The following is a 25,656-nucleotide window of genomic DNA, read 5'->3' on the forward strand; positions in this document are numbered from 1 at the left end:
GACCAAGAGCCAGGCCTGCCTGGAGCCCATGGCCTCTTGTCTAGACGGAGCCTCGGGGATCTGCAACCCTGAGTTTCTTGCGCAATGACTTGAAGGCAGTTGTAAGATCTGTCCACCTCGTGTGCCCAGGGCTGCCCTCTTGCAGGAAGGTGATGCTTGTCCTGTGAGCAGGACACAACCACAGTGCTGGCTGGGGACGAGAGACATCTGCGTGGGACAAGATGAGTATCAGTTATGTGACACTGTGATCGACCATGAGAATGTAGAGCTGCTCTTTGTCCAGTTCCTTGGCACTCGGCCCCTGCAACTCTTGGAAACACACAGATAGAAGGAGTCATTTCCAGTGCTCCACAGCACCGTGGTGTGAGCCGAGCTCACAGCAACCTAACGCACGTTTTGTGAATGACCGGAAGAGAGGCGCTCTGAGGCTCCAAACGTAAGAGTGATAAGGACAGGGAAATGTTAACTACCAAGGTTTGACCAGTGTACGCGGTATACTTTTATTGCAATCTCACACTGTAGAATCAAAATAAGAGGAAAAAAAATAAACACTCTTGGACTCTCCCAAGTGGTAAGGATCTTTATTCTGCTAAGCAGATGGCTGCTGGCTGGCATTTCCTGGACGGTGGCTGCATGGCGGCTGTGGCTTCCAGGGAAGCCAACCACGTGGTTAGAGTAGAATTTTCGAGATCTCAGCCTCCCCACCCCCACCTCCGGGGAGAGGAGAGGGGCTGAAGTGGCGCTGAGACTCATGGAGCCACCACAAATGCCCCGAAGCGCAGAGCCCGGAGAGCCTGCAGGTGACAGAGCGGGGTCAGGTGGCTGTGTGGAGACACACAGGGAGAGGGCGGGGAAGCCCCTCACCCCTGCCCCAGGCTTCGCCTTGCGCATTTCTCCATCTGCCTGTGCAGTTGTATGCAATCAGCAGTAATATATAAGTGTGACCCGGAGTTCTGTGAGCTGCACTTTCAACGGAGCTGGAGGAGGGGTCGTGGAACACTGACCGCTAGCCTGTGGAGCACAGGTAAAACTCCCTGGGCCTGAGGCTGGCAGCCGAAGGGAGCGGTGTTGTGGGACTGAGCCCTCAACCTGGGAGACCGGGTGCTACCTCCAGGTCGGGAGTGTCGGGGTTGAGCTGATTTGAGGACACCCAGTGGTGTGCGCTGGAGCGTCCCCAGCTGTGTGGGGACATGCCCTCGTGTACCTGCTGTCACAAAGGAGGCTTTGAAGGACGGGCTTTGTGGAGTAGCTGCTTAGCCCTCCACTTGTAGTGCTGGCATCCTGTATGGGATATGACTTCAAGCGCCAGCTGCTCCATTGCCAATCCAGCTCCCTGCTAATGTGCCTGGGAAAGCAGCAGAGGGTGGTCCAAGTATTTGGACCCCTGTCACCTGTATGGGAGACCTGGAAGGAGTTCTTGGCTCCTGGCTTCAACATGGCCCAGCCCTGGCCATCTAGGGTGTGAACCAGCCAATGGAAGATTCTCAGCCCCCCCCCCTCTCTCTCTCTCTCTCTCACTCTCTCTCCTCTCTCCCTGCCCTCCTCCCCGTCACTCTGCCTTTCAAATAAGTAAATACATATTTTAAAGAAAGAAGTGAGGCATTCGAGTGTTGGGAGAACAGTAAGAGAAGAGGCTGGGGATTAGTTTAGCTTTTGTCTACCTCACACCTGAGAAGTAGTGGAAGCAGCGGGGACTCAGCTATTTCACTATTGTTCTTTTTTTTTTTTCCCTAAGGAGTTATTTATTTGTTTGAAAGGCAAAGTTCTATAGAGAGAGGGAGAGAGACAGAGAGAGAGAGAGAGATCTTCCATCTGTGGTTCACTCCCCAAATGGCCAAAATGGCCAAAACTTGGCCAGGCCAAAGCCAGGAGCCAGGAGCTCCATCTGGGTCTCCCACACGGGTGCAGGAGCCCAAGCACTTGGGGCATCTTCTGCTGCTGTTCCAGGCCATTAGTAGGATCAGCAGTGGAGCAGCTGGGACTTCAGCCAGTGCCCATATGGGATGCCGGCAATGCAGGTGGTGGCTTTACCTGCTGTGCTGCAACGCTGGGCCCTGCACTGTGATTCTTGATTGAAGTCTGCTGAAACCATTGTTGAGCGGATGTGACGTTAGGAGGCTGCAGTCTTGGGTCTCCACATTACAGAAAGAGCAGAAGCACCAAATGATTGTCAGAGTGAAGCTCAAACAGAGGCAATCAGAGGCCCTTACACGGTCCCTCCCCAGGGACTTTTCACTCCAACCGACGGATTTATTTCCTTTGTGTTGCTTCCTTGGAAAACCCATAGAGATTCCCTCCTGCCTGCCCTGACGCCGTCGTTTGTGGATCCTCCTTTGGCCCGGTGCTGCAGTTAGGGAACCACTCTCTGATCAGAGAAACTTGCTAAAATCGCCACGTGCCAAGGGTTACCTTTCAATATTTCCTTTAGGAGATCAATACTGATTTGGTTTTTGGAGCTTTATTTATTTTTATGTATAAGTGTGTGTGTGTGTGTGTGAGAGAGAGAGAGAGAGAGAGAGAGAGAGAGAGAGAGAGAGAAACTGCAGTATCGCATGTCTACCACAGGGCTGTTTTGGAGGGTGCTATGGAGCCCAGGGGACGTGTCCCTCACTTGCAACACTGAACAGGAGTGCCCTGCTCTCAGGGGATGCCACACTAGATGGGCGGAAGCTGGATGTAGCGGAAGGCGTGGATGTGAGTGAGCGGCTAAGGCTGGCACGATGTGTGAGCTCTCTGGAATCATTTAGCACCCTCTGTCTCCCGCTGCCTCCCGACCAGGCTAGCAGTGAACCATGGACCACTTATAGTCTCCCGCTCATTCATTCTTCTTTTGGCTTCCAATTCCATCAGAGATGGAAAATATGCAATCCCAGAGAGCCACCTTTCTCTCAGTCCAGCCTGAATCTCCCATGATTCCATGGTTACCAGGGAGGAGGTACCAGCTACCATCCTAAAACTTAGGACAAACATGGAATACATTAATTTGGGGATTATCCATGAACTGTGTTAATATGGTCAAGGATTGGGGAATGGGTGTTTCATTCTGGCCAGCAGGTGTAAATTTGGATCCAGAAGTCCAGTTGGTCAACTAGTCTGCTCCCTGTAGATGAACTCTCCCATGGATCAAGCCAGCACTGGCTTAGAAGTCTCACTCCAAAACCGGCACACTGCCCCGTCTTGCAGTGTGTGTGTGTATATATGTGTGTGCCTATGCCGTGAGTGTGTGTGTGTGTGCCTATGCTGTGATAAGCCGAGGCTACTGAAGCAAGGAGAAATGCATTGGTAACTGAGCAGTTGTGGAATTGTGCACCCCACGGCTTCTCTCCACCACACACTATTCCCCTTGGATGTGGAAGACAGAGGCTTTGTGTGACTGTACTCATTTCTTACCTGTGTCTCCATCCCCACCCCCCAGTTCACCCCTCCTCTGTTGACTTGGACAGCAGCCTGGGTGCGCAGGGCTCTCTGTGCCTTGCGGTTGGACACGAATGTCGGGCTGTGCAGTTCCCCCTCCCTCTGCCAGGATTGCATATTAGCATAGGTTGCCGGTTCCCTCTGTCAGACTCAGTCTGGCAAAACTGCAGCCCTGAGAGAGAAGCCTGGATTAAGGAAATGATAAGAACTATGTAAATCTTGCAGGAAGCAGGAAGCTCACCTTCACTGCCCAGTGTGGTTGTGAGAGGGGGTTGGCCATGCCTGGGAGCAGAGGATGGGCAGTTTGGCCAAGCACTGGGGAGGCTAGGAGGAAGCTTCTAGTAGTCTGTTCTTCTTCCTTTACAAAACCTGACACGCCCACATTCTGCAGCCAGTATTAGGTCCAGGCAGAAGCCCAGCTTGGAAGAGAATTATAGAAAACAGAAGCCGGCTGCTCAGGTAACCTCTGGCACGCATTCATCTCATTCTCCTTCCTCCAGCCCAGGGCGAGCAGTTACAACGCCAGGAGGCTGCCTCCTGCTGGGACCGGAGGCAGTGTGACACCCCAGGGGGTAGTGATGAAACCCTCACTGGGCCACCTGCTGGGGGGGCAGCAGATGGGAAACATCTAATCCCGGATTCCCTGCCTTCTAGCTCCCCAGATTCACCCCGAGGCGCACAGCCACACCGACTGGGAAAGAGGACGCTCCCCTCATAACACACAGCGTCTAAAATGGAGTTGCCAGGGTGGATCCGCAGGAAACTGAAAGAAGCAGTTAAACAGCTAAGGGGGGATGTTAGCAACGTAAGGCAAGAAAAAGAACTCACAAAGAAAACCCTCAAATTCCGATATGAATTATAAAGATACCTGAAGAATCACTGAGTTAGGAGGTGACAGAAAGAAAGGGAAAAGGAAGAGAGAGGGACAGGAGAGAGAGAGGGGCAGGGAATATCACTATGTTTTTAAAATTGTATCTAGGGGCTGGTGCTGTGGCTCACCTGGTTGATCCTCTGCCTGCAGCGCCGGCATCCTATATGGGCGCTGGGTTCTAGTCCCGGCTGCTCCTCTTCCAGTCCAGCTCTCTGCTGTGGCCCGGGAGGGCAGTGGAGGATGGCCCAAGTGCTTGGTTCCTCCACCCACATGGGAGACCGGGAGGAGGCACCTAGCTCCTGACTTCTGGCTTCGGATTGGTGCAGTGCACCGGCCGTGGCAGCCAGTTGGGGGGTGAACCAATGGAAGGAAGACCTTTTTCTCTGTCTCTCTCTCTCTCTCACTGTCTATAACTCTACCTGTCAAATAAATTTTTAAAAAAGAATTGTATCTAAAAACCATATTGACTCTGTTAGACACCAACAATTAAAAGGAAAAGAAAATCTTTTAAAGATCTTATAGGAGAAGAATAAAGAGAAAACTAGAAACAGAAAGTACAAAGGAAATTTCAAGACCAAAATCCAGATAACAGATATTCTAGAATGAGAAGAGGAATGGAGGGGAGGAAACATTCAAAGCAATAAAGAATAGAAAATCCCCATAATTTAAAAGGTGAAAAAAATCTCAAAGCGCCGATAGATCAGATACAGAATTACAAACAGCCACACTGCGTAATGCGTGTTAAAGAACATCAGCGAAGACAGGTGCGCTCTCCGCTTCCGGAGGGAAATGCTTCCTGGGAAATGTCAGGTAACCAGCCAACGACGGGAGTCACAGCAAAACCAGGTGTCTCATCAGCAAAACTGCATTACAAGAAATGGAGGGAAAGCATACAAGGGAAAATGTGGGCCTAAAATACCACAGCCTTCCAACCGCTATTCATTTTAAAGCTGTAGAGATGCTACGAAGAAGGGTGCAGCCCTGTTTTTTTTTTTGTTTTTTTGTTTGTTTGTTTGTTTGTTTTACACAAAGAATTACATTGAAAGTGTTCCTGGAAGAAATGTCCTTAATGGCGCAAAGTCTACTGGGTGATGAGCTATCACAGAGCAATTAAGCTCCTCAATCAAGGTGGAAGAAAAGCCCCCCTGGGAAGCAGTTAGCCAGGGCTTTATGTTAAGGGGCATTCCATTCCTCTCTGAAGGGGAGAAGGAGTATGGTCCTGTGTTCCTTCCAGCTGCACCAAGAGGGTAACATACAGTGCAAAATGAAAACTATTACACTCATTTAAGAATTAGCAAACATCTCAATGTAGTTGAAGCAAAGCATTAACACAGGTACAACACCCGATTCTGCCTGGGTCCGTGCAGGACCGTGGGATTTCCGCGCCTGGAAGGCAGCCCTGAGTCAGCAGGTAATGCCCAGTGCGTCCAGCTGGGAGGCAGAGCTTCCCTGCTTCCCCTGAGAATCTGAATTACAGTCAGAGGAAGGCTCTCCAAAGACTGATGATGTTGCCTCCCAACAGGAACACACGCACCACGGTCAGCTACGGGGCTCCCTCTCTCAGGAGGTAGTTACGATGGACACATCTGGTGTCATATGTGGGATTCATCCCAGTAAAGTATGTTGCGTTAGCAATAGCACAGACATTTTCTTAGATAACCAATTCATAATTTAGAGTAATTGTATCATGGGATGCCCCATGATTGCACTGAATTAAGAGAGTGTCATACAAAGAGCCCACCGATATGATTTGAATAAAAAATTGCATGGGGATGTTGCTAGAGTTATGTACTAGTTTGACTGAAGGATTTTGTAGGTCACGTTCGGTCAGATTGTCCACAGTAGCTGCGGACTGGGAAATGTCACAAAGCTATCCTACTCTCCTGTTGGAGATGATAAGCATGATCAAGGCAAAAATCAAGAGCATCAAAGTCTCTCAAGAAAAGGAATCTCGTTCCGACTTCAGTTCCCCCCTTGTAGTTTGAATGTCCGCTTACGGTCTGAGGCTGTCTGTTGAAATTCCTGTGTGGCCCACACACGAGGAGGTATGAGGCTTGGTCCCTTGAAATTTGTATAAAGTTCCCCATTAAACAGCTGCTGTTCTTGACAGCAAGAGAAAACTGGAACCCACAACAGTTCATAATCTAGTGTAGTCAGCAGGTTGTCCCTACTTTTATAGACCCCCCAAAACGATGGACAGATCCACAGGCTAATGAAACATGTATTATGGTTTTTATTTAGAAGTGTACTTTCTCTCTTTAAATACTGACTTCTGCCAAAGAGAGTCAATGAAAAACCAAGTTGCTTTTCAAATGACCTAAGTTTTGTCATACTTGACGTCACTCACGCAAGTGTGTGCAGCCTAACAAGCGGTTTAGCTTATAGTAATCTCAGGTGTACAAACGTCTCAGGGCTACAAGGTGAAACCAAGTCAGAGATGAGATTTCACCGCCAGTGCCTCCCCTACTGAGGTTCCTGTGCCTGATAAGAAGTCAAAATTGTACTAACTCACTACATGCTGGAAATCTTTCAGCACATGCATGTTTTTCAAATAGATCAATGTTTTAGCTATAGCCATTAAGCAAAAGAGAGAAGCAAAAGGCAGGCAAATAGGAAAGGAGAAAGTAAAATTAACTTTGTTTGCAGATTTTTTTAATTAAAGATTTATTTATTTGAAAGGCAGAGTTACAGAGAGGCAGAGGCAGAGAGGCAAAGAGAAAGATCTTTCATCCACTGGTTCACTCCTCAAATGGCCAAGTCCCGGCTGTTCCACTCCCTACCCAGCTCTCTGTTATGGCCTGGGAAAGCAGCAGAAGATGGCCCAAGTGCTTGGGCCCCTGCACCCACGTGGGAGACCCAGAAGAAGCTCCTGGCTCCTGGCCTCGGATCCGTGAAGCTCTGGCTGTTTCGGCCATCTGAGCATGAACCAGTGGATGGAAGACCTCTCTCTCTCTCTCTCTCTCTCTCTTTCTCTCTCTGTGCCTCACAGGCAGGTGTGAGATATCACCAGGCCCAGCCTCCCTCCCACAGCCTGAAGTGTGTGTGTGGGGGGGTATTTTAAAAATTTATTTATTTATTTGAAAGTCAGAGGTACACACAGAGAGAAGGAGAGGCAGAGAGAGAGAGAGAGAGAGAGAGAGAGAGAGAGAGGTCTTCCATCTGCTGGTTCACTCTCCAATTGGCCGCAATGGCCAGAGCTGTGCCAATCTGAAGCCAGGAGCTTCTTCCAGGTCTCCCACGAGGTGCAGGGGCCCAAGCACTTGGGCTTCTTCCACTGCTTTCCCAGGCCATAGCAGAGAGCTGGATAGGAAGAGGAGCAGCTGGGACTCGAACCAGCGGCCATATGGGATGCCGGCACTGCAGGCGGCAGCTTTACCCACTACACCACAGCGCTGGCCTCCCAAAGTGTTTTCGATAGCAAATCTACCACTTATTAAAACTGACTCACTGAGTTGACGGAGTGCTACAGCCGGCTCCAATCACTGGCCCCACGCGGTCATTTGCTCCTCTAGTAGGTAACGGCTTGATGCTGTTTTGCCTCCAGGTTTTCCCCTCAGAAGCCTCAGACCCTAAGCAAGAGGTAACTACCACCCACACGGAGCCCCGACTGGCTGGAGCCCACTTTGCCATCAAAATCCCTTAACGAACACGGCGTAAATGCTACGGGTGAAACAGCGGCAGAGAAAAGATTACCTCGGTTCTTTGTCTCACTTGGGAGAAGAATTTCCACGTGGACAAGACAGAGAGAAACGCAAGATGCATTTAAAAGCAAGATTTACTTATGTCAGAGACCTCTTGCCAGAGTGGCCAGGAGGGGGTGCTCCAAGGGAGGCAAGACCCCAAAGGGCTTGTGGTAGTGGGGTTTGTAAGCACAATTTTGGGGAAGAAGAAAACTTGACAATCAGCTTGACATTCAGTTCCAAGGCAAGGACAAAACCCAGGCAAAGACCTGAGTTGTAATCTTGTTTGCCCTGTCTGGCTCACTCATGGAGTGAACTTGTTCTCACAGCAAACTCTGAGCTCAGATGGGTGGAATCACCATTCCCTTGAGAGCCTCCTGATAATATTGGACGCTCTCAAGCAGTGGGGCAGGCACTTTTGACCTTGCTAAAGACAACTTTTGGGGGAAGCAAGAATTTTTCACCCTCAGTTTCCACTGGGACCAATCTGACTGCCTCTTAACCCGCCTGACTCCTCACGTCACCAACCAAAGGAAGGCTGTGGGCACCAATGACCACCCAGGAACTTGGACATGAGCTGAACATGCCCCTCTCAGCCCCAAATCATCCATAAGAACCTGCACCCTGACCCAGTGGGGAGCCCGGGAATTAGTGCTAGTTGCCCTGGGCCTTGCTCTGCAGTTGACAATAAAAGCCCCCTTTCTTCCATCACCCACGTCTGTGCTTCCAGAAAGAACAAGCAGTGCAAAGGAAGCTTTTAAAAAAGATTTATGTTATATATTTGAAAGGTAGAGTGACGGGGGTGTGGGCAGGGGAGAATCTTCTATCTGCTGGTTCACTACCCTAATGGCTCCAATGGCCAGGGCTGGAGCCAGGAGCCAGAAACTCCAGCAGGGTCTCTCATGTTGGTGGCAGGGGCCTAGGTCCTTGGGCCATTGTCTGCTACCTTCCCAGGTGCAGCAGCAGGAAGCTGGATCAGAAGAGGAGCAGCTGGGACTCAAACAGGTCCTTGGATGTGGGGTGCTGGCTTGACCTGCTATGCCCCAACACCAGCCTCACAAGGGAGGTTTCAAGTGTGAGGGTATATTCTGGTGAGGAAAGTTAAAGATGGTGTGGGCGAGGTTGGGCCAAAATTAATATCTCAGGCTCTTGAGAATTCTAAGCACAAGCACAGGCGTGGTACGCAGTGTGCTAAGGTTTACGTTAGAGAGAGAGGAACACAGAGGCCCATGAGAGCTTTATTTAGGGAGAGTGGGCCAGGAAGGGAAAGGGGGAGTTTCATACCCTGCTCTGCCCGTTGTGGGTCCCCCCCCCCAGGTGGAGACAGAAAAAGGAGCACCCGCCCCTCCCCAGCCTTATCAGCTTTGTGGTTACATAATGCTGCCCCAAGCCCCAGGGAAGGGGAGGTGCGTCTTGGGGAGGCGTCATCTGACTGATGAGGGGACTCCATGGGGGTGGGGTGGGGGTGCCTCCCGGTCATGAACTGAGTCTATCTCCCTGACATTTCCCACATCAAAGAGAGAGGGGATATTTTTGTATGAGAAATAACTTTGTGAGATGCTTTATCCTAGGATAGAGTTTCTGGAGTGTTCCAGAATGGGAAGAAAGAAAACTAGGGCAACACTGAAGGTTTAAGCAGCACACGGGGCCGGAGCAAGTTGTGGGAGGGCAAGTGAACCTGGTGACTGTGTGTGATCCATTGGCTGTAAGTCAGAAGAAACTTACTCACCAGCTTCGCTGACAATGCAGACGTGATAAACTGATAGACAGCCAGAACTGCAATTCTCCATTTAAAGTAACAAGGTTTTCTTGGAGAGTTGATCTGTTCTTGTCACGAGTCAGATGGGCTAAGTCAGGTGGGGGGAAACTGAGGGTGCAGAATGCTTGCTTCTCCTAAACACTCTCTATAGCGATACCAAGTGCCTAATCCCACTGCACGTTTCCTCCCCAAAGCCGCCTTTCACAAAAGTGCCCACCCCACTCCTCGGGAGCCTCCAGCCTCATCATGAGAATAGCAGGGAGTGGAGCTTCCACCCTTCTGAGCTCACTGTTGCTGTGAAAACAAGCGATGGGTCCCACCCTTCAGAGGGCTCCTGTTTTATCATGAGCAAGCCAGATGGGATAAGTAAGATTACAAATTTTTCTTTTTCTTTTTCTTTTTCTTTTTATTTATTTATTTATTTGAGAGGTAGAGTTACAGACAGCGAGAGGGAGAGACAGAGAGAAAGGTCTCCCATCTGCTGGTTCACTCCCATTTGGCAGCAGACAAACAACAGGAAAACAGCAACAACTGGAGCTGTGCCGATCTGAAGCCAGGAGCCAGGAGCTTCTTCTGGGTCTCCCATGTGGGTGCAGGGGCCCAAGTGCTTGGGCCATCTTCCACTGCTTTCCCAGGCCATCAGCAGGGAGCTGGATTGGAAGAGGAGCAACCAGGACTAGAACCAGCATCCGTATGGGATCCCAGTGCCACAGTTAGAGAATTAACCTACTGTGCCACAGTGCCAGCCCCTACAAATCAGGTCTTATGATGGGTTTGTCCCTGCCTTGGACTGATTTTTTTCCCAAAATTGTGCTTAAAACTCCACTACCACCAGCCCCCAGCCCCTTCGAGTGTTTCCTGTCTTGGAGCTCCCCTCTGGGCCACTTTGACTGGAGGTTTCTGACTTAAATAAATCGTGCTTTCCTCTCTGTCTTGTCCACTTGGAAATTCTTCTTCCTTGTGAGACAAAGAACTGAGGAAGCCTCTTTGCCACCACTGTTTCACCCGTAACATTCCCTGTAAAAATTTGCAAGGCGTATTGGATTTTGATCCTGAAATGCATCTTGTAAGTTCCCCAGCCTCCCAAGCCCTCCCCACACTGCACCTTCTCCTGTTTTCCGTTCCCGCCGAATAGCTGCCTTTCTCCCTGCACTTTGCAGTCAACTCCTACAAGTCATTTTTATCCCCAGGTCTGATTCCCTAGATTAGATGCCCTGGTGATAAAAACGCTTGTGCCAATAGCCTGGAATAGAATTGTTCTCTGCTCTTGCCTTTCCTCGGTGGATGTGGACGGTCCCGTGTGGGTCCCCTGTGTTCACCTTCCCAGTGCACGCACCCTCCTGCTACAGGTCCCGTCCGCGCACTTGCGTTCCGCCAGGTAGGATGCACACACACAGCCCGGCCAGATGCCCGCAGGTGCAATTGCGCTCCAGCGCCCCCACCAGGGCTGTCCGCCAGCTACGCCCTGAGCTGCCCACCACAAGGAGTGACCACAGGGCAGGAGGCGTTCCTTTACCTTTAGACATCTGGCCCAGGAAACACAAATTCTGTATTTTGTCTGGATAATTTCTTGTGTTGGTGAGATCTTCTAAGTTTTCTGTTACTTGGTAAAACTGACCTTGACCAGAGTTTAAGAATTCTTTTGTGCATTTTGCTTTTTAATTCTTTTGATTATCAGTCCAGTTAAATTAGTTATTATCACTTGATGATCTGTGACTCTGTTTTGTTAAGATATTCTGAACCTTTGACATTTTGGGCAATCTTCCTTGGGATCCAAGTTGTAAACCAAGTCTTCTGATTTTTAGGTTTTTCCAGGGGGCCCCTGGAGACTCTCCGAGGCTCTGTCTCTCATCTTGCAGAGATGTTGAATACTTAGGCTTCTTGGTATACTAGGTTGCATAGGAAGGGTTGCCAAATAACAGAATAGCAGTAAATCTCCTTTCAGTTATATTTCTATGGATACATTGTAAATATTGATGGGAATGTTCTAAAGACTATGTGATGGCTCTGGACTAACACTATCAGTCACGATTGTTAAAATCCTGTATGCCATGAAAATAACTGAACTTTCTTTTCCATGGCTGAACTCCCATCAGAATTTTAAACATGGCTTGTCTAAGTCTTCTGTCATCCACAGTGTTGGTACTTGTATAAAAATATTTGCAATAAAATTCATAGAAAAGGTAAAACAAGTACTTACCCTTACAGGCTTCTGACAACTTTGACATCAATGGATGAAATAAAAAATTCTGAAACTGATTAGATCATGAAACTGATAATGAAGGTCAAACATAACAAGAATTTAATTCCATGAGACCGAATAAACTGGTAAAATTATGGTATTTTATGTCTTTTATTTAAAAGAGCATTGGTCCTTTAAAATATTTTGATTTCTCGTATCAAGGAAACTTCTTGCCTAAGCTGCCAATAGTTTACAGCTTTTTTTTTAATGAGGGAGGGTTTTTTTTTTTGTTGTTGTTAAAGATTTACTTACTTATTTGAAAGTCAAACTGAGAGAGAGAGAGGGAGAGAGAGAGAGAGAGATCTTCCATCCGCTGGTTCATTCCTCACATTGCTGCAACAGCCAACCCTGGGCCAAGCCGAAGCCAGGAGCTAAGAGTTTCATCCAGGTCTCCCACATGGGTGCAGGGGCTCAAGGACCTTGGTCATCTTCCACTGCTTTCCCAGGCCATCAGTAGGGAGCTGGATTGGAAATGAAGCAGCCGGGACACAAAGTGACACCCATATGGGATCCTGGTGTTGTAGGCAGTGACTTTACCACAACATGCCACAACACTGGCCCCTACAGCATTTTTTTGTTTTATACAAAATGTTTAGTATTTACTTTTTCATCCCCATTTGATTGTTCCAAAATTTAAAAATTATTCATGATTATTTTTATGGCAATGTGGTAATTTGTATAAATTCAGTAAGAATCTGTTCTCTTTGTAACAGGATACAATTGGAAACATTGATATATGTTAGGATAATATGATAGGATGGCTGATTCCAGGTTTCCAACATACAATGAGTAAATAAAAATTTTCACTTCTTAGTAGGCCCAGGAAAGACAAGAGATTAGCTACTACAGGAGAAATTCAACATCTGCCTTGGTTTCACTTTATGCTCTCAAGAGGTTCCCAAGTCTGAGATTAGTAAAATAAATCACTTTTCTTATAGCACTCATGTAATAATCAAGCCAAATCTAACAAAGTGAAAGGTATTTTGCACATAAATTGGGTTTTCTTTAATTATCTTTGCTAAAAGTCAATATGACTACAGAAAGATATCAAATCCTAAGTAAACGTGACAGTATACCTGTTACTGGACTATGGCTCTGTTTATTGCTTTTCAGGATTTTAAAAATTAGTATCTACCTATAGAGTACACTGGATTCTAAACTATAGATTCCTCCAATCCAATTTTCTCCTGCTACTAAAAATAGGAACTGATAAGCTGAATAATGATATAAATTTCAAGGACCAAGCCTTAGACCTGATGTATAGACCACACAGAAATCTCAAGTAAGAGCCCCATGCCGTAACCAGATATTTAAACTACAGATCAGGGAGGTGGAGCAGAAGCAGATGTCAAAACATCGAAGCAAGATTGCATCACGAGGAGGCTCCTGCCCTCTTAATTACGCCTCGGTCATGCTGTTCCCTTCTCACTTGACAGGACGCAGCCCTAGCAGAAATTTCTCCATCAACAAATGCTGCTGCTAACTTGACTGAACTTGATGAGGGGAACCCTTCAGCCCTCCCAGGGGAATATTACCAACATCCTCCACGCAACTTTTGTTCAAACCATACACGTATTCCTTTTATAACACTCTCTTAATTTAATGCAATGATAAAATTATCCTAGATTATTCATTAAATAAGAAAATGTGCCATTGCTAATGCTATGTACTGTACCTGGATGAATCCAACTTCTGACACCAAATGCATTAATCTAAACAGTGTCCTGAGATTCTCCTGGGAATAGTGACGTTTACTTGGGACCAGCAGAGCATTGCAATAAGAACATTCTCATACTGTTGCATGCATACCCTCATTGTGGAGCTCTGCTATAATCAGATAAATATTGCTATTTTGGGGAGAACCACCCGCTAATTTTTGTCTGACATTTGATGTTACTAATTAGAAGTCTGGCATTAACCTGATCCTAAACTCTGTCTGGAACATTTCCCTCTGGAAACAGAGAATGTACCTGTTTTTCTTGATGTTATTAGCTTTCAATACAGCAGGTGTTTTGACAGTTTTCTTTTTAGCTGATCTGTTGGCACTTTGAGGCCCTTTCAGCTTTCTTAAATTAGAGACTTATATTCCTTTGTGCCTTGAATATTTCTATCCCTCCATTGTTGCTTTCCCATTCTGGAATAACTGTTATCTGTACACTGGTGTATCCATACATTTCTTTTCTACGTTCCGTTTCTACCTCTAGTTTTCGCTTCATACTTTAGCCTGGGAAGATTTCTCAATCTGACCATTGAACTCTGATTTACTCTCAAACAGCTATTTCATTTCAGCGCTTAGTTCTTCGTAACTACACATTTTCTCTTTTTGCTGATTTGTTAACTTACCTTCTGAACATTTTGCCTTTTCTGCGTGCCTATGCTTAGCATCATTTTTTAGTTTCTTGCCCATGCATTCTGGCAATTCTGTCTTAGATGGGATGTGTTCTAAAGTAAACTCCATGCTTTGTGCTGGATATGGTCTGTGTGCCTCAAGGTAAATTTACGGAGCAGAGAGCCAACAAATTCAAAATTTGATGCTCCTCATCGTCTCCAGTCCCAGGCAGGGGATCCCGTCAGGTTTACATCACTGAACACCTGGGAAGTAGCACTCCTGGCAGAAGCAGCCTGCTGATCCCACTGCTGATCCCTGGGGTGGTGGAGAACAGGAGGGAGCAACAAAGGGCAGGATGAATGAACTCCCACAGAGCAGCCGGCCTCTGCAACAGCTCTTCTCCCAGGGAGGCTTTTGGACAGCCTTGATGTAATTTACAAAATGTGAGTTTCTGAGCCTTTGGTCAGCATGAAGGGGCAACGGAGGAGGCAGAGCAGAACTTACAAGGCTTCCTCCAAACCTTCCCCTTCTCTGCTCAGGGCACAGCCACACTCTCTCCCCCAAAACCACACCCAGACGTCAAGGTCAGCTTCCTACTTCCTGTGAAACTTCGGGAGGTTCTTTGATTATTTCCTCAAGTCGAGCTTCTCTGTCAGATCTGTAGTCTTTCCAGATCGGTTTTGGCACAGGAGTCAGCAGCTCTGCTAGTTTACAATCCTGGCAGACAAAGCGGGAAAGGGACACAGCACAGATTTGTGTCACAGACTCGTGCATACAGAGAATATTGTTCAAGGAACCAGGAGCCAGTCCACACATGAAGGGTGAATTGGGAGTGGAATGGAGGATAGAGGTGAGCAATGAGTAAAGTGAGACAAAGCCCTGGTCCTCCACCTCCAACAACGGCAGTGTGTGATGCAGGGAAATCGTGGAGCACACACTCGCAGAATGTCCCCCTTGTAGATGCATTTAGCATTTTTTTTTATTTTTTTATTTATTTTTTTGACAGGCAGAGTGGACAGTGAGAGAGAGAGAGACAGAGAGAAAGGTCTTCCTTTTCCCTTGGTTCACCCTCCAATGGCCACCGCGGCTGGCACGCTGCGGCCGGCGCACCGCGCTGATCCGATGGCAGGAGCCAGGTACTTCTCCTGGTCTCCCATGGGGTGCAGGGCCCAAGCACCTGGGCCATCCTCCACTGCACTCCCTGGCCACAGCAGAGAGCTGGCCTGGAAGAGGGGCAACCGGGACAGAATCCGGCGCCCCGACCGGGACTAGAACCCGGTGTGCCGGCGCCGCTAGGCGGAGGATTAGCCTAGTGAGCCGCGGCGCCGGCCACATTTAGCTTTTGATTCGGCAACCTCACCCGCACCACCACGCTATACACTTCCTTCTCGGGAACATTCCCTCCTGGTCCTTCCCAGCCAAGGCCCTCAGGGGTGCTTTCGTTTCTTGGGGACACCCACGACAAAGACTCTCGGACTAGGGGGCTGACACAATAGAAACGCATCTCTCAGCATTCTGCAGGCTAGAAGCCTGGTATCACCACCAGGGCGGGATTCTGTGGTCTCTTCGCCCTCTGAACTCATGCTACTGTGTCCAGATCTGCTCTTCTTATCAGGACACCACACCTGTGTCCACATATGGTCCCATTCTGAGGTCGTGGGGAAGGCTTCAACACACAACACTGGGAAGGCGCAGTTCAGCCCTAGCACCTGAATCGCATGGTTCTGAGTTTTTCCCCTTTATGCCAGTGTTTCTCATGTAGTATTTCCTATAAAAAGATTGGATATCATGCCTACACTGCTGTTGTCTCCTTTCCTTCAATACAATCGTGGTATGATTCATGCATGTTGTATATATCACTAATATGTTCTTAATATGTCCTTCTTCATGCTTCCAGTATTATGAAGGATACAGCATGACTTTAATGTGAAGTGCTAATTTTGCAATAGCACAAGGTGTACTTTGCTCATCTGTTTACTATGCATCCTACGGTATGCCTCTACTATGATTAGATTAACCATTCTTGCAACAGGCATTTCAACTATTTCCAGCTTGGGGATGTTTTGGGTCAAATTGTCATGAACATTCCTATTTTTTAAGATTTATCTTTTATTTAAAAGTCAGGGTTACAGAGAATGTTAGGCAAAGGCAGAGAGCGAGAGAGAGAGAGAGAGAGAGAGAGAGCTTCCATCCATTGGCTTGCTCCCCAAATGGCCGCACTGGCCATGGCTGGATCAGACCGAAGCTAGGAGACCAGGAGCTTCTTCCAGGTCTCCCATGTAGGTGTGAGGGCCCCAGGACTTGGGTCCTCTTCTGCTCTTCCCCAGGCACATTAGCAGGTGGATGGGTGGGAAGTGGAGCAGCCGAGACTTGAACCAGTGCCCATGTGGGATGCAGGCACCACAGGCAGCACCTTTACCTGCTGTGCCACAGCACTGGCCCCACCCTGAACATTCTTCTGCAAATGTCTGTAAGCAGACTCAGTTTTCATTTCTCTTGGATAAACGTCCAGGAGATGAATTGTTCCTGAAAAGGTAAGAGTGCATTTCATTTGACAAAGGCAGGTGAAACAGTTTTCCCAAGTGATCGTTTCCATCTACGTTCCCGCTGTTCTGCTCTGTATGCTTAAAACTGTAATGCACCTGACCCCAATAACCAGCAAACATGGCTCCCTTGCTGTAGCAAAATCTATTCCAATCCACTGTGACGAGGTTCGTGTGCACCACTCAGCTGTCCCTTCAAAGGAGACCTGCTCAGTGAGTGTAGTTGGTGGACAGCACCTAGGAGAGTCACCAGGGCTCATGACAAAGCCATGTCCCCAGTGGTGTCGCCACAGAGAGCACGGCAGGGAATGAAAGCCAGGCCATTCCGTCCCGATACAAGACTCTGCTGGCAGGCATTCATCACGCGGGGACTCCCCGTCACATCAGCGGAGGCTTCTCCAAGCCTCCTGCTGTGTGAACCTCCTACACAACTCCGCTCCTTCCCTCTCTCCCTGCAGAGGTGTCAGACCTGCCTCCCTACTGGAGCACGTGCTCCTTACTCTTCTCCCTCCCCTCCCCCATCATCTTCTGAGCTGCTTCCCGGAACCTCTCTTGCCCTTCCAACAACCTCTTGACACCTGCTGCCAAACAATCTGGATTCACATCTCTCCTGGTGTAGGCAAGAAGTGGAGAAGACGAGCAAAGTAGGACGGCTTTCCCTTCCCAACACGGCCACACACATCCAATGTTCCCCTCAAAATAAAACACACCTAAGTAAACACGGCACTCAAGGTTGTATTAACTGGGGCTGGGGCTGTGGCACAGGGAGTTAAAGCCCCAGCCTGCAGCACCGGCATCCCATACAAGCACTGGTTCATGTCCCAGCTGCAGTTCTTCTGGTGCAGCTCCCTGTTAATGCACCTGGGAAATCAGCAGACAATGGCCCAAGTGCTTATGCCCCTGACCCACATTGGGAGACCCAGAGGAAACTTGTGTCTCCTGGCTTCATTCTGGCTCAGCTCAAGCTATAGAGGCCATTTGGGGAGTGAACTAGCAGATGGAAGACCTCTCTCTCTCTCTACCTCTCTCATTAACTCTGTCTTTCAAATAAATAAAATAATTTTTTACAAAAAGATTCTAATAACTGCCTAGAAGGAAGCAAACAGGGCCAGCGCCTCAGCTCAATAGGCTAATCCAACCGGCGCCGTGGCTCACTAGACTAATCCTCCACCTTGCAGGGCCGGCACACCGGGTTCAAGTCCCGGTCGGGGTGCCGGATTCTGTCCCGGTTGCCCCTCTTCCAGGCCAGCTCTCTGCTGTGGCCCAGGAGTGCAGTGGAGGATGGCCCAAGTGCTTGGCCCTGCACCCCATGGGAGACCAGGAGAAGCACCTGGCTCCTGGCTTCAGATCAGCGTGGTGCACCGGCCACAGCAGCCATTGGCGGGGCGGGTGAACCAACGGAAAAGGAATACCTTTCTCTCTGTCTCTCTCTCTGTCACTGTCTACTCTGCCTGTCTATATATATATATATATATGGAAGCATATATATATATATATATATATGTATGTATATATGTATATGGAAGCAAACAGGATGATGGGAGGAAGGGAAGAGAGAAGAGGGGGTGCGAGTTAGGTCTTTCACAGATGTAACTCTTGAGGAATGCTATCCAAAATATGGGAAGAATTCTTAAACTCAGCAGTATAGAACCAAGGAGCCACCCAATCAAAACTGTGGGAAACGTCTGGAGATGCTTCACCAGCAGAGCCAATGCGGGTGGCAGACACACATAGCGATGCTCAACATCACACACCACAGGAGAGCATAACACCGCGCGGTGAGACCCCGTCACACCTGTCAGAATGGCTGGTGGCCGAAACACCGACAACACCACAGGCTGGTGCTGGCGTGGAGCAACAGCAACCCTCGCTCACCGTTGGGGCAAACGCCGAGTGGGGCAGCCACTGTGGAGGGAAGCTCGGCAGGCGCCTACAGAGCTGAACGCCGGCCCCTTGCCCAACGGCCCAGCCCTTGAGCTCCTTGATATCCCCCACAATGTGCAGACACAAAGCCAGCCCACCGTGTGATAGCTGCTGCTTAGATCCTGCGTGCCGACAGAGGGAACACCCCACATGGCCTTCCAGGGGAGTAGATGCAGGAACGACGGCACACCCAGAGGAGGGAGTGTTATTCGGAGATGAAATGAAAGGTGCTCTCAAGTCCCCAAAAAAAAAAAAAAAAAAAAAAAAAAAATATATATATATATATATATATATATATCAAGGGAGGAGGTGTAAAGGCGTTAGGTAAATGTGAAAAGGCTGCAGGCTGTGTGATTCCGGCCACATGACTTTCAGGAAAAGGCAAAACTACAGAGGTCATAAAGTCATTACTGGGCCAGGGATTTGGAAGGGAGGGATCAACAGAGGGACACCCCGGGTGGGTGATTCTATAAGGGTGGATACCGGTCACTGTACATTTGCCAAAGCTGGAGCAGGTGCTATCCCGAAAGTGCCCTATAATGTCAACGTTGACTTTGTTTGATAGGGACGTGTCAGCGTCGGCTCATTGATGGTAACAGATGTGCTGTGGATGTTGGTGGAGCTTGTGTATTGTGGGGGCGAGCCACATGGGAACTCTGTCAGCTCAACTGTACTTTGAAGCTCATTGTTGTAAAAAGTAGAGAGCTTGTCTGGTGCCAGCAGAGTGCTAAGGCACTTCTATTGCCTGTGCCTGGACCTCACACCGGGGCCTGGGCCACCAGGGTGTCTGGAGGCAGAGCTGATCTGCCTGCTGTGCCAACACGGATCCCAGAGCTGGGCTGTCTAACCAAAGGCCAGGAAGCACCCAAGGATGACGCCTCTGAACCCTGACTGAGACATGGATCCACTGGCCAGGAGAGGAGCCAGACTGGGCGCAGGGAAGGAGGCTCCCAGGGACCCTCAGGGACTGGGGTGGGCTGCTCTGGCTTTGTACTGGGTTCCCCTGAAAGGCCGAAACGCCAGACGTTGGTGGTCCCGCGGTTGTGGGGCAGAGGCCCTGGGTGCGCTCTTGAGTGGTTCCACCTACGACAGGTCTCTCTGTGCCCATGTGCACTCCTCCATTTGCAGAAGCAAATCCAGATCTCTGCCTTTCTCTTCAAACGCCATCTCCCTGCCTGCGTGACTGCACCCAATTTTCTCTTTTTCAAAGGACCCCAGTTCTACCAGATTAGGACCCACACTAATGACCACATCTTACCAACTCGCAAGACCTATTTCCAAGTACGGTCATATTCTGAGGTCCTGACTGTCTGGTCCTCCACACGGCAAGGGAGGCTGGGGAGGGGACACAGTTCAGCCGGTGACACGCGTCTAGCGCTGGAAGTAAATTGCCTTCTCAAGGGGGAAGGGGCCTGATGGCTCTTAGCATGGACCAGGCAATCTCTGTTGTCAGAGGCTTAGAACCACAGAAGGTATTTCTCACTCCCTAGGCCCCCTGGGGACTCACACTGTCCAGGACAGATCCCCCAGGCCATGGCTCAGCCACCAGGCTGCTGAGCCGCTGCTGCAGGTGGCACCTGGGGGGTGGAACAACTGCAGGTGACACCTGGAGGGCTGGAGCTGCTGTGAGTGACACCTGGGGGGCTGGAGCCACTGTGGGTGGCACCTGGCTTTCCCAGACATCAGCCTGGAAGAGCCCCTCAGCCCTGATCTGATGGAGACCAGCCTGAGCAGCCAGAGGCCACAGCTGTGAGGGGCTGGAGGTGGGGGGGAGTGGACACCTGGCATGTTCTCGAGTACCGCAGCCTCTGTATGGAGACTGTCTTGGGGCTGTAGTTGGTGAGCGTTTACCTGACACTGTGGAAGTTAAATTCCTAGTACACGTTGGACAGCATGAAAAAAGATGCTTACACTAGGAGTTAAAAGTGGAGTCATGGGACCAGCACTGTGGCATAACACGTAAAGCTGCCACCTGCAGTGCCGGCATCCCATATAGACGCTGGTTCAAGTCCCAGCTGCTCCACTTCCAGTCTAGCTCTCTGCTATGGCCTGGGAAAGCAGTAGAAGGTGGCCCAAGTCCTTGGGCCCCTGCACCGCGTGGGAGACCCGGAAGAAGCTCCTGGCTCCTGGCTTCAGATCGACACAGCTCTGGCCATTGCAGCCAATTGGGGAGTGAACCAGCGAATGGAAGACCTCTCTGTCTCTCTGTCTCTGTCTCTCTCTCTCTGCCTCTCCTTCTCTCTGTGTAACTTTGACGTTCTAATAAACAAATCTTTTTAAAAAAGTGGAGTCACTAAGCCCCTGAAGGCAGAGGCAAAAGGCAGCAACAGATCTCAGAGTCCTGGTGGCCAGGAAAGTGGTCAGGCAGAGGCGGCTCCCTGCTGTTCTTTCCAGGCTTCGAAGCCTCTGGGTCAGGAGGTGGGAGACAGGCGCTGGGCCCCAGCCAGGGGACGAGGAATCCACTCCTCGGTCCCTGCCCTGCTATCTGGGGGGTTCCCACGCATCATCACTTCTCGAGTCCCGTGGTGAGAGTCCTGGAACTCTGGGGCGGGGGGGGCTCAGGATGACCTCCTGGAATCAAGGACTGGCGGATGGAATGAATGCATTCCTCATGGCACACTGAGCTGCAGGAGGAGCAAAGGCCCCCTTGTCTGTGGGGTCAGTCCACGGCCTGCCCCCAGCAGATACTCCTCGTCACCTGCAGAGTGGCTGCAGGGAGGGGACTGAGCAGTGGTCACACCTAGAGCCAGGTAGGAGAATTTACTCAGGATCAAAGCCCAGAGAAAAAGCTTCAAATTGAGCCGTAATTTATTCTGGCATCAATTCTTGGCGCATATGGTCTGCGTCCCCAACTCCCTTCTGTCACCTGGTGAGAGGAATAAAAGCCGACTACACAATTGCACCAGGGAGCTGGCCTTTGAATCCACCGATTGGCCACACCCACTCCGTCCACTACCTCGCCACCCTCAACATATGAGAGAGCAGCTATTTAAGGGGAGTGAGTTCAGGAAAATCCACACAATCATTTGGAAGCATCCACTGCAGCACCTTAGGGGTAAAAACCAAGAAACGAGCGCCCTGGAAAGGGCGTGACCATTGGTGCTCATTGTTTGACTGTGAGAGTGGCTGTCATGCATCTACATGTGTGAATGAATGCACATTGGGCATGCATGTGTGTGGCTGTGCCTAATGAGGTGTGTACAGGAGGCTGTGTGTGCACAAGTGTGCTGGAGGTATGTGTGGGCAATTGATGGGCCGTGTGTACTCGTGCGTGAGTTCAAGAGTGTGTGTGTGCAGGCATATGTTTGTATGTGTGAGCTAGTGAGTTCTTGTACGTGTAAGGAGTTGGAATGTCTAGAAAAAGAGGGCACTGCGTGAATTCTGGAGAACAAAATTTGAGGTCAAATTCCAAGGATGGAATTCGCAAGTCTTGGATCCAGTTTGGGGACCGTCAAACCATGTTTAAGTGGACGGGCAAAGCTCTGACCTCAGGAACCTCCCAGTTCCTCGGGTTGAACCTGGATTCATCCTTCCAGGAGTTCTTGGTCTGCTGGGGAGGAAGGGAGGACTCGTGAGCAGATCCTACGAGGTCTCCACGGGTGCGAGGGCTTCCTGCATGGGAAACCGTCCACAGACCTGGGAAGGGTCGGGGCTGGTATGTGCCCGTGTGTAGTACTGCAGGTCACTCCGTGTGTCTGCTGTTGAAGATAGAGGGGGTCCCCCTGGACAGAGCCTTGGGGGTGTGGCAGTGAAGAGTATGTGTGACCTCTGGAGATGCCGGGTAGGGCAGGAGAGCAGGGGCCAGGGCAGAAGCTGGGGCCACCTGGGAGAGGGGTCTAGGTCAGCCTATTTGCCCTTGTCCCCCACAGAACTCTCAACATGAAGACCCTGCTGCTACTGGCAGTGATCATGGCCGTTGGTGAGTGTTGACCATGACCTCTGACCACAGGGGTCAACCCATGGCGGGAGGCACCTCTGCCCCCAGTCTATCCTCTCATGGCAGAAGTCCTCTCTAGGTGGGAAGAGGAGAAACGACTTTGGGGAAGCAGAATGGCAGAGAGGGTGGACACAGGGCCCTGCCCCGTCACTGGACCATTTTCTCCCAGGTTTGCTGCAGGCACACTGCGATTTGATAAAATTCGCAAAAATGATCAAGCACACGACTGGGAAGGACGCTCTTCTGAATTACAATGGCTACGGCTGTCACTGCGGTCTGGGTGGCAAAGGAACCCCCAAGGATGCAACAGATCGGTGAGGCCACCCCAGCTCTCCCTTCCCCCTACTCACTTCTGGGCCCAGCAGGGGCCTCACGAACTCAGAGGTCCCAGCACGTCCCTGCTGCAAAAGCCGCCAGCACAGGCTCCAGACGATGCCAGACTCACTGGGTCTCTGCACAGGGTCAAGGGGGTGACCCAGGGGGCCCAGGGACCCTGGAGCTGTGGGGAGGCACTCACAGGATGTCCCCCTGCTCAGGTGCTGTCTTGCCCATGACTGCTGCTACGAACGTCTGAAGAACATGGGGTGTGGCACCAAACTCCTGAGCTACAAGTATAGCATAAGTGAAGGCCAAATCACCTGTGGTGAGTGAGAGCCCCACGACCCCATCGAGTTCCCCCATTCATCCCCTGAGCGCCCACTGTGGCACCACAGCGAGAGAAGCAAAGGGACGCTGTCCCTGCCTCTAGAAGCTCACGTCTGGGTGGGAGTAAGGACAGCAAGCACAGAGGTGGCCAAGACTCCAGAAGCAAGGACACCAAGGACGGACCCAACAGCGGCAGGTGCTCCAGGTCACCCCGAGAGGGGGGCCACCTCGGCTGGGCTGCACCAGCTGTGCAGAGAGCCAGGGAGGGGCACTGCGGGCATGGCAAGGAGAGATCACAGCGTGGACAAGGGGACCAGAGGGGGACCAGATGCCATCCTGTGCTGCCCAGGGAGACTCAGCAGGAGGGGGAGTGGGGAGCAGTGATGCTGGGGAGGGAGGAAGGGGCTGAGGCAAGCCAGGCCCCGAGCCCAGGAGGCATCTGGAGTTTGTCCCAGAGCAGCAGGGAGCAGGTGCACACAGGAGTGAGGGTCACCTGCACTTCAGGACTGGCCCCGCCTGCAGGGTGGACGCAACAGGAAGGGGAGTAGTGATGCGGCAGGGCACAGTGCAGACAATGGCTGAGAGCAGGTGGGGGTCAGGAGGGGAGAAGGGGTGGAGAATGAAACCAAGATGCATTTGAGGCAGCGCCAGCCCAGTGTGGCGATGGCCTAGGTAGGGGTGGGGTAGGGAGCGCCTGGTCTGTGACTGTGGGGGCACCACGGAGATGAGGGTGGCAGGAGCCAGGGTGGAGTGTGGGGAGGGGCAGTTCTATCAGTGCACAGGGGCAGGGGGTGGGGGGACTTGCAGCTGGTGGTGGGGGGTGCGCTGGCCTGGGCCACACTCAGAGGCAGCAGCAGGGAGCTGCAGGTGGTCTGCTTCCCCACTGGGTGGCTCAAGGCCCAGGAAGGAGACAGAGGAGGGACGGGCAGATGGGGAGAAGCAGAGCTGAGAAGATCAAGGTGTTACCAGGGAGAAGATGATTGACAGCACCCATTTAAGAGAGGAGGACCAACAAGGCCTCTTGTGGACTGGAGCTGTCCATCAGCACGAAGTCGCATGCTACCCATGGACCATCACAGCCAAGGGAAAGGGGGTGACAGTGCCTGGCTAAAAACCATGACAATCCACTCCCAGGCCCCAGCAGCCAGTCCTGTACCCCCAGGACATAAGGAAGTGAGCCTGGCGGGTAGAAAGCCTGGAACAGCTCCCATGCTCAGCTGCTGTGTCCCCATAGGACGGGAGCTCGCTGGCAAGGTGCGAACTCTGTCCCCCATCCATCAGAACTCCAGAAACTTGTTGATCTTCCCAGAGGGGGAACTTTTGGGGAGCCGGGCTTTATGTCCCGCCCACAGGGAGCCACGGAGTGCTCCAAGCCCTCCTCTCATGTTGATCTGCTTTGTGGTTTCAGCACAACAGGACAGCTGTAGGAGCCAGCTGTGTGAATGTGATAAAGCTGCTGCCTACTGCTTCGCTCAGAATCAGAACTCCTATAACACAAAGCTCCGGAATTACCCCAGCCGGCTGTGCACTGGGAGCAAACCCAGCTGCTGAGAGCCCCTGGCCCTGACGCCTGCTCCCCCAAGGCTGAATTCCCTCGCTTTACCCCCTGCCTCCCTGGTCCTGGGGAGAACTCTCCTTTACACCCCACAGGCAAGGCAGGAGCCCTTCTGTGGCCCCCCAAGATGAGAAGCACTTGCCTGGAGCAGATCTGACCAGGCCTCTTCCCCTGCTTCCTTGGGCAGCTGCACCGGGGAGACCCAAAAGCATCTCCCCACTTTCCACGCTCTCCTCCAAGTCCAGCTCCCTGCTTAGCCCTCACAGGTGCACTCCCACTCCCAGATGCTCTTCTGAATAAAGCAATTCCCCAGCAAACCTTGGGTGTCCAGGTGTACCCTGTGCTATGGCGGACAAAGTCATAGAACACAATATAGTGTAGAGGTTAAAACACAGGCTCTGGTGTCCAATGAGCGGCTCCAGTGGTTGAGGGTGAAAGGGCAGTAGAGTGTGCTGACCTTGGTGCTTTGTCTCACGTGAAAGAAGAATTTTCACATGGACAAGGCAGAGGGAAGCAAGATTTATTTAAGCCAGAAATCTCCTGCCGCAGCGGCCAGGACGGGGTCACCAGGAGAGGCAGGTGCAAGGAACTGTGAGAGTCCAGTCTTTTAAGCACACATTGGGGTGGGGCGGGGGGTCGGGGAAGGGACCAGAACAACAGCTAACAATTAGTCAGAAGGTGGGAACAACACCCATCAAAAGGCCTCATTTGGAATCTTGTCTGTCCTGTCTAGTTTGCTCATGATAAAAAAAAAAATC

General features: G+C 50.7%; 2 protein-coding genes across 2 annotated transcripts in view; both read left to right on the top strand.

The window, feature by feature from the left end:
• The first annotated feature begins 947 nt into the window (after positions 1 to 947).
• LOC100344421 (phospholipase A2, membrane associated) overlaps positions 948 to 25,656 on the top strand; it is a 43,448-nt gene continuing 18,739 nt past the window's right edge. Inside the window, exon 1 of the mRNA XM_051856757.1 lies at positions 948 to 1,024. The gene's annotated coding sequence lies outside the window, so the exon portion shown is untranslated. The remainder of the gene's footprint in view (positions 1,025 to 25,656) is intronic.
• On the top strand, positions 962 to 25,209 carry LOC138850437 (phospholipase A2, membrane associated-like). Its single transcript, XM_070077035.1, has 5 exons — positions 962 to 1,024; positions 22,631 to 22,680; positions 22,868 to 23,012; positions 23,235 to 23,341; positions 24,752 to 25,209. The coding sequence occupies exons 2-5, from the start codon at positions 22,641 to 22,643 to the stop codon at positions 24,892 to 24,894; spliced, it is 435 nt and encodes a 144-aa protein (XP_069933136.1). The 5' UTR covers positions 962 to 1,024; positions 22,631 to 22,640; the 3' UTR covers positions 24,895 to 25,209.

Source organism: Oryctolagus cuniculus, chromosome 7, assembly GCF_964237555.1.
Source record: "Oryctolagus cuniculus chromosome 7, mOryCun1.1, whole genome shotgun sequence".
NCBI lineage: Eukaryota > Metazoa > Chordata > Mammalia > Lagomorpha > Leporidae > Oryctolagus > Oryctolagus cuniculus.

Bases quoted from the DNA above. Each gene is read 5' to 3' on its own strand.
- LOC138850437 (XM_070077035.1), top strand. From the start codon at position 22,641: ATGAAGACCCTGCTGCTACTGGCAGTGATCATGGCCGTTG. The intron at 23,013-23,234 runs GTGAGGCCACCC...CCCCCTGCTCAG, and splicing joins CCCAAGGATGCAACAGATCG to GTGCTGTCTTGCCCATGACT. The intron at 23,342-24,751 runs GTGAGTGAGAGC...TTGTGGTTTCAG, and splicing joins TGAAGGCCAAATCACCTGTG to CACAACAGGACAGCTGTAGG.